A 7,244-nucleotide genomic window follows, 5' to 3' on the forward strand; every position below is an offset into this window, starting at 1 on the left:
AACTGGGTCAAAGTCATAGAGAAAGATCTGTGGTTAAGAGTAGATTAGAACCTGGGCCTGCCCAGCGCAAGTCCAACAACATAATCGCATAACCAACAGCATAATCAGTTTCAGTTGAATTCTAATTTTTCATAATCAGAAGTGGATCCAAAGCAAAAACATGGTTTCCATAATCGGACTTCTACATATAACAAGAATCAATTTGGTCTAGTGGTTAAGGAACCCGGCTAGAAACTGGGAGACGGTTGGTTCAAATCCTGCATTAGCCATGAAAGCCAGTTGTGTGACTTTAAGCCAATCACTCTCTTTCAGCCCAACCTACCTCACAGGGTGGTTGTTGTGGAGAAAATAGGAGGAAGAAAGTATATTGGATATGTTTACCCCCTTGAGTTATTTGTAAAAATAATAAAGGCAGGATACAAATTAAATAAAAGCATAGCAAGAGTACCTAGACTTATATATGTCTCCATAGCACGTTACAGGACTCTCTGAGCAGTTTACAATGTCAGCATATTGCCCCCAACAATCTGAGACCTCATTTTACTGATCTCTGAAGGATGGAAGACTGAGTCAACCTTGAGTCTGTCATGATCAAACTCCCAAGCTGTAGGCAGACTTTGCCTGCAATACTAAGTTCTAACTACTTCCACCACCACCACCAAAATCTATGTTATAAATCAGTAATTCTGTTCTGTGAGCACAGTCTCTTTGCCACTAAATGTTTAACCTTTGAATATATAACTTTTTATATTCTTCTTCTGAGAAACACTTAGCAAAAATATATATGTAGGAGAGAAGTAAAATACAAAATGCAGTTTTATGCAAATCAATTACTGTAACCAACAATTTGCAAAAGGCCAATGGAAAATTGATATATACCAACTGTGTCTACTTTATTTTCACAGGTTTAACAAAATTGCTCATACAAAGGAAACAATGAAATCTGATGGCCTAAACTCTCTGACTTATACCGTAATAAAAACTGAAAAATTTCAATTATATACAAAAATCACAGTGGATATTGGATCACCAAAAAGATAGTGTGGCAGAAATGCAATAGAAGACTTGGAATATCCAACGAGTGACAAATCAAATTTTCAGCATTTTATAAATGATTTTATGCAATCAACTTGAAAGACGGACACCTGTTTTGTCATCCTGAGGTCTTGCAATTGGCAGGGCAAATGAGAATTTTAACCCCAAATTTTTCTGGGTTTCTTTTTCATTTTTAAAAAACTTTATAAAAATAAATAGTTGTAAATATATGAATTTTCAGGGAATGGTTGGAGACTTAGGTTCTCAATCTCCCTTGGAAGTTGTCCCATGGAAGCATCGCAAAAAAAGAAAGAAAGTTGTATTGAAGCATTCTTTTTTTTCCCTTTCCAAAAAGCTCTCTTTTATGTCAGGAAGCTAACCTAAGAAAGGGTCATAGTCGATAGAGGCCTATGTATTTTGACGGGAATTCTCTCCACTTTGAAATAACGAGGGTCACAATTTGGAAATATTGTTGTTTCTAAATTGTGAGTTATTCTGCAGTGGTAAGTCATTTCCTTTTCTTCCTGCTCTTTTCCCAATTTAATTTAAAAATTAGATCACTATATGAAAATTCACTGCTGTGGGTACAGATGGAAGGATTGGAAAATGCTGCTAAAGTGGTTTGAGTTTACATATTTGATTTATCTTCCCCATATCTTGTCAAAATTGTTCCTTTCTGTCTGTAACCTCCCGTGGGGAGAAGAGGAACTAGAAATCTCAAAACAAACAGCTTTGCGTTATTTTTCTGCTGGGCATGGAGATTTAAATAATGCAGGCCTCTTTGCCCAATAGTGTATCAACAAGCCAAAATCTTGAAACCATGGTGCTTGCCTTATCTAACAGGGCTATCAACCCAGTTTTTATATTGGGCTCCCTGCACTGTGGGGTGAAAGTATGAATGAAACAATTTTATCCTATCTGTTTCCATGCAAAACCCAATCATGTTAGGTTGCTAATCGAAGCTTCCTAATTTTTGCTGGAGCTAATTGGGTGATTGTAGAGAAATCAGGTTTTAAAATATGCACTATAACCCAGATCACACAGCGTTCCTTCCCTAAGGTATAGAAAGGAAAAAGCATGCATCCAAGTCTGACACTCGGGGCCAACACATTGTTGTATGACCTGTGAATATCAAGGGATGCTGATATCAACTTCAAAGGCACAAGGGATGCTGAAAGGTGGAAGTCACAGTTCATGTGTTGATCCACGGAGGCTTAATATTGATAGACCAGCAATACATGAACCTTAGCTTGCTTATTTGCTGTTGCTATTTGAAAATGAGCCACTTCTAGAAGTATTTCAAAAGGACAAAGCCTATGTGTAGTGCTCAAACAGATGGCCTGCAAAACATCTGTTTTGGAATTAAACTGAACATTGTATTTATTCATGTGAAAAACATCTCTGTTCCTGTGGAACACTGATGGGGTCCCTCCCAAGCTACTTCTGCAGAATTGTCCTTGTCTTAAGAACAAGGAACGGGAGACATGGACATTTGGCAAGAGTGAGACAGCTTTACTATCCAACTGACCAAAACTTATCAACTCTGAGTCAGTCTCCTGGCATTTCCTCGTCCAATGTGAAGTTATGCCTCCAGATTTTCTCTAAATACAGCAAGTGGAGGGAGCCATTCAGTTTTCTAGATAAAAAAAAAAAAGCAAAGTTCTTGCTTAGTTAAAACATATAGATGGGCTTCCAACAGAGTTGAGAGGAAGAATATCCTAAGCCTATTGGGACCATTTATTGCCCGAGTTGGTATGTTTACATGTGCTATTGGGATGTAAAGCCTACCCAGATTGTGGTAGGAGCACAGAAAGGAAAGTGGCCCCAGGGATTAGACCCTGTAGTGAAGTCAAACCTTTTTGTGGGCAAAAAGTAGCAACCACTTGTGGTTGTAAGCAATATGCTGTTTGCAAGGAATACGGACTGGCAGAGGTAAATGATAACCTGAAGACTTGGGGTGCATTAACTAATTTATCAGAGACCTCCTATGGAAGTGGGGAAGACTTTTTAATTTCCTTTTTGCTCTACCTGGCAAAATTGTAGCAGAGAAGTATGCCAGTAACCAGTAGCAAAATCTCTAAGATAAGAGAACAGTTCAAATGGAATTCCTCAGTGAAGCCCATTCTTGATACTGCAAAAAAACAACAACCACGATCCACCTAAGGACCATTATATTGCCAGATTGCCTTACATGTGAATGTAAACTTTTGTTTCATTTTCTACTGCTCTAATGCTATCTTTTTTCTTACTGGAGCATGGCAAATACTTAGCAACTTTTTAAAGTGCCTTTTGGTTTTTAAAATGATTTTGTCAGGAATGTTTACGATTGTAAAAGCCTAAATGTTACAAAATGTCAAACAAAGATATATTTTGTCAGTGTTTTGTGTAAAATTTGAGGTCTGCTGCTGGATTTTACTGTTAAAAATATTACAGGGTAATAGGGTTAAGGCAACTGCAGCATAAAATGACGTGTTAGTACAATCAGATTAGAATAAATGGCAGGCAACATCATATTTGATTTATAGAATTTGCCTTCACAAGAATGTTCAGTTTGCCTTCCAAATATATTCATTTCCATGTCTGCAGAATCATAAATTATGGCATAAATTGGGATGTTGTCATTTCTCCCATTCCATTATGAACTGTTGATGAAGACAATGAAGCATGGCTTGAGGATCAAAGTAGAATTTGCATCCCAAGACTCAACATCCTTGATTTTTACTTTCACAAATACATGCTTTTATGAGAATGTCTCCAGTGATTTCCTTCTATAAAAGGAATAGCCTCCCAACAGCTTCAGCATTTTTATTATCAAGCAGATCCCAACCAGTGATTAGGGACCTGTTCAGAACTCACATATTTTCAGGGAGGGAGATAACTTCCAAGTTTAGCTTTCTCCTGTATGTGCCCTTCCTTTTTTTTCTCTTTTAAATAGAGGCAAAATAATCTGTTTTAAGAAAGTATCTTGGAGGGTTACAATATTCACATCCCTCAACCGTCAGGGAAAGGAAGGCCTGTTTTCTATCGTACTGGCCATCAATAGCTTTTCAACTCCACTTGTCCGACTGCCTCATCAAAGGAAACCATTCCTGGTTCATTTCAGTCAGCCTTTCATAAACTGGTCTGCTTCAATATAATCCAAGGCAACTCAAGGACATCAAATTAGCCAAGGTTGTTTTTGCTGCTTACAATAGCAGAGGACGTGCACATCACCTTCTAGTTTATTCACATCTAAGGCAATCCCTGAAGTAGAGCAGAGGCTCTCTCCCTGTTATCTCACTGGAAGCTATGTGTTTCCTAACTTCTCCCAAGGACATTGGCAGCCAGTTGTGTAGCAGATGAAAGGTCTTGTGTATAGCTCTTAGTATATGGCATTCTTAAATTTTAGACTATGGAGAAAGTTGGATGGGAGAAGCAATTGGGTGCCAATGGCTTCCCCTTTTGTTCCTTTTATCACATGGAGAAAAGCAAATGGCCAAAATAAGCAATCCCACCATTATTGGAACAAGGGATCCCTTTGTCCTGTTGAGATGAAACCCTTTTTTAAAAACATCTAATAGAAATATTAGCTCTTCTTGTAGCATTTGGAAAAAATTAAAACTATATTCAATATTTCTCTAAACCTGACATGTTACTAAAATTTCCCTTGGTTTCTCCAGCTCCATAGAAGCAGGAGGCACAATGTTCAAATATCTGCATTGGCATTAGTTTTAAAACTGAATTTGTGATGTAAGTTAAATGTGAATTTTAAGGTTAGGGTTTTCTTCTACATTCTTTGCTACACAACAGCTCCTAATTGCCTTAACAATCTCATGCACCCTGAAAATGAACATACAAAAAAGCTGGTAAAATTACATATCAAAATGGAGGTTGAAATCCTGTAACATTTTGAGAACTTCTAACTGAATATAGATGGTATTTACAGCTTGTCAGGGTTAATATGTTACATCAGACTTTGGTCAGACAAATTTGAGATGCAGTATAAAGTCCACTCCAGTCACTCAGTTCTTTATGAGGGTCACTTTTCCATGGCAACAATATGGAAGTCATTTGCCACTGCTTTCTTCTGCGGATTTTATTTCAACTGTTGAATTTCAACTGTAGTTTTGTAAGGATTTCCTTGTGGTGCCCCATTCAAATGCTAATCAAGTACTCTACATTTCTGTTCTTCTGAAATCAGTCAGCTTTTCTGCTGGTGAAAAAAAGTAGCATAAAACCTCCCAGAACCCTTTTATTGAAATAATGTAGTAGGCTGAGTTTACAAAGTACAAGTTGTGATCTTACTTTTCACTTATCATTTCTCCTATTTTCACTGGACACGTGGATGCCTTTAAAAAAAAAGCCAACTTCCAATATGGATACAGCAAATAGGTTTTCTGGCCTATAAGTACACATTCCAGCAAGCAACTATTATGTTATCTGTCACACGCCACAGCTTAGGCATGGGCTTACCTGTATGTAAGCGCGTGTGACTTGGATGTGCACATGAAAATCAGGGAAAATTGCCATAGAACCTTATTCAATAACCAGATTATAATTTTCATCTCTTCAAGGTGTTTGAGAGAAGTGCCTTAAAATATTTTGGGGAGTGCATGGGGTAAAGCGATAAACAGTGTTTGCTCAGTTACTTTAGCACTGCTGTGGATCAATTTTGCCTTTACAGAAAACAGTATGAAAGAAAGAAATAATAAACGTTGGCTATACAGTAACTGCAATGTTTCTGCTGTTGTATTTAAATCCTGGATGTTTCTTCCCTTATTCCTTGTGATTGCATCACAAATGGTCAGTTAACATGTCTATTTAATCTGAGTCATCAGAATATGTGGGCTTTTGTTCTGCTTTCACTTTGCATGTGTGGGGTGTGGAGATACTTGAATAGCAAATGGAAAATTGGCATTTCTTCTTATCCCACTGGCAATTCTAACTCAAACAAGGTCTTCTTCTGAAATTGTTAGCCTGACATCCAAGGGAGGGCAGCTGAGTTTCTCCCTGCACCGCTCAGTCATCTCGGGGTTCCTGGATCCTGCAGGAAGAGGGCAGCTCTTTTCCTTCCTTCTTTCTGAATGATTATAGGGTGGAGGGTGGAGAAGCCCACCCTGGCTGTTTTTCAGGCAAAGGGTTCCTGTAGCTACCAATTAAACCAAACCCAGTCTTGTGAAAAAGCAGAATGTGCAATACGTTGCCCCTTTCATTTATCACAATTAAATGGCACAAAGGAAAAATAAATTAATAGTAGAAACCATGATTATGGTTACATTTTCAGCCTCGTTCATAAATGATAACCAAAACTCTCATTTCCACAGCCATTTTACTGGCTAGGTGTCTATATATATATATACACGATTTTTTACTTCGGTGCATGCGCGGAAGCAAAGAATCGCCAAAATCTCTGGTGCGCGTGCATCCCCTCACAATATTTCAGCACGTTTTTTCTCCCTGCACATACACAGAAGCAAAAACACACTGGGACGTGCAGGCACACATGCAAGAGAACTGAAAGTGCACGCAGAGCCCACTGGTGGCGGTAATGGCAATCCACCCCTCATTATCAGGTTCATACTATAGCATGCTGTACATCAGGGGTGTCAAACTTCATTTCATTGAGGGCCCGTTCAGGATTATGTTTGACCTCAGGGTGTACAGTGGGCACATGGACAGTTCGACATCTGTTTTCGACAGTCTCCTGCAGCCCTCTGACCGAGAAAAACTGAGCTCGGGCTGCATGCATCCCATTTTCACTGGCATGGGCTGTAGGAGGCTGTCATGGTAGAAAATGGAGCTCTGGAGGGCTTTGTGTGGCCCTCCAAGTTCCATTTTCACTGGCAGAGGCACCGTGAGCCAGCTGTTGGCTTGTCTCGGTTAGCTATGCTATGAAACCTTCGACAATACCGAGCAGAGAATTTTAATAGAGCGTGGATGTGTGATAAAGCCAAGACACAGACTTAGTTAAAATAAGTATCATTTACATATAAACAAAATATAAACAATCCAAATTATGCACGTAGCAAATGGAAAACAATACACACTGAGCAATTACAATATAGCAAAACAGAATATAGATAACAAGCACAAAGCTAAATATAATATAGATAAAGCATGAAGCTTATACAGCCTCCTGCAGCCCTCTGACCGAGAAAAACTGAGCTCAGGGGCTGCATGTATCCCATTTTCACTGGCATGGGCTGTAGGAGGCTGTCATGATAGAAAAT

General features: G+C 38.7%; 1 protein-coding gene across 1 annotated transcript in view; it reads left to right on the forward strand.

The window, feature by feature from the left end:
- Nucleotides 1–5,744, forward strand: part of B4GALT1 (beta-1,4-galactosyltransferase 1) — a 67,598-nt gene extending 61,854 nt beyond the window's left edge. Inside the window, exon 6 of the mRNA XM_070742185.1 lies at nt 906–5,744. Within this exon, the coding sequence (XP_070598286.1) occupies nt 906–1,041 (136 nt within the window). The 3' untranslated portion in view covers nt 1,042–5,744. The remainder of the gene's footprint in view (nt 1–905) is intronic.
- The last annotated feature ends 1,500 nt before the right edge of the window (nt 5,745–7,244 follow it).

This window comes from Erythrolamprus reginae, chromosome 2 (genome assembly GCF_031021105.1).
Source record: "Erythrolamprus reginae isolate rEryReg1 chromosome 2, rEryReg1.hap1, whole genome shotgun sequence".
Lineage (NCBI taxonomy): Eukaryota > Metazoa > Chordata > Lepidosauria > Squamata > Dipsadidae > Erythrolamprus > Erythrolamprus reginae.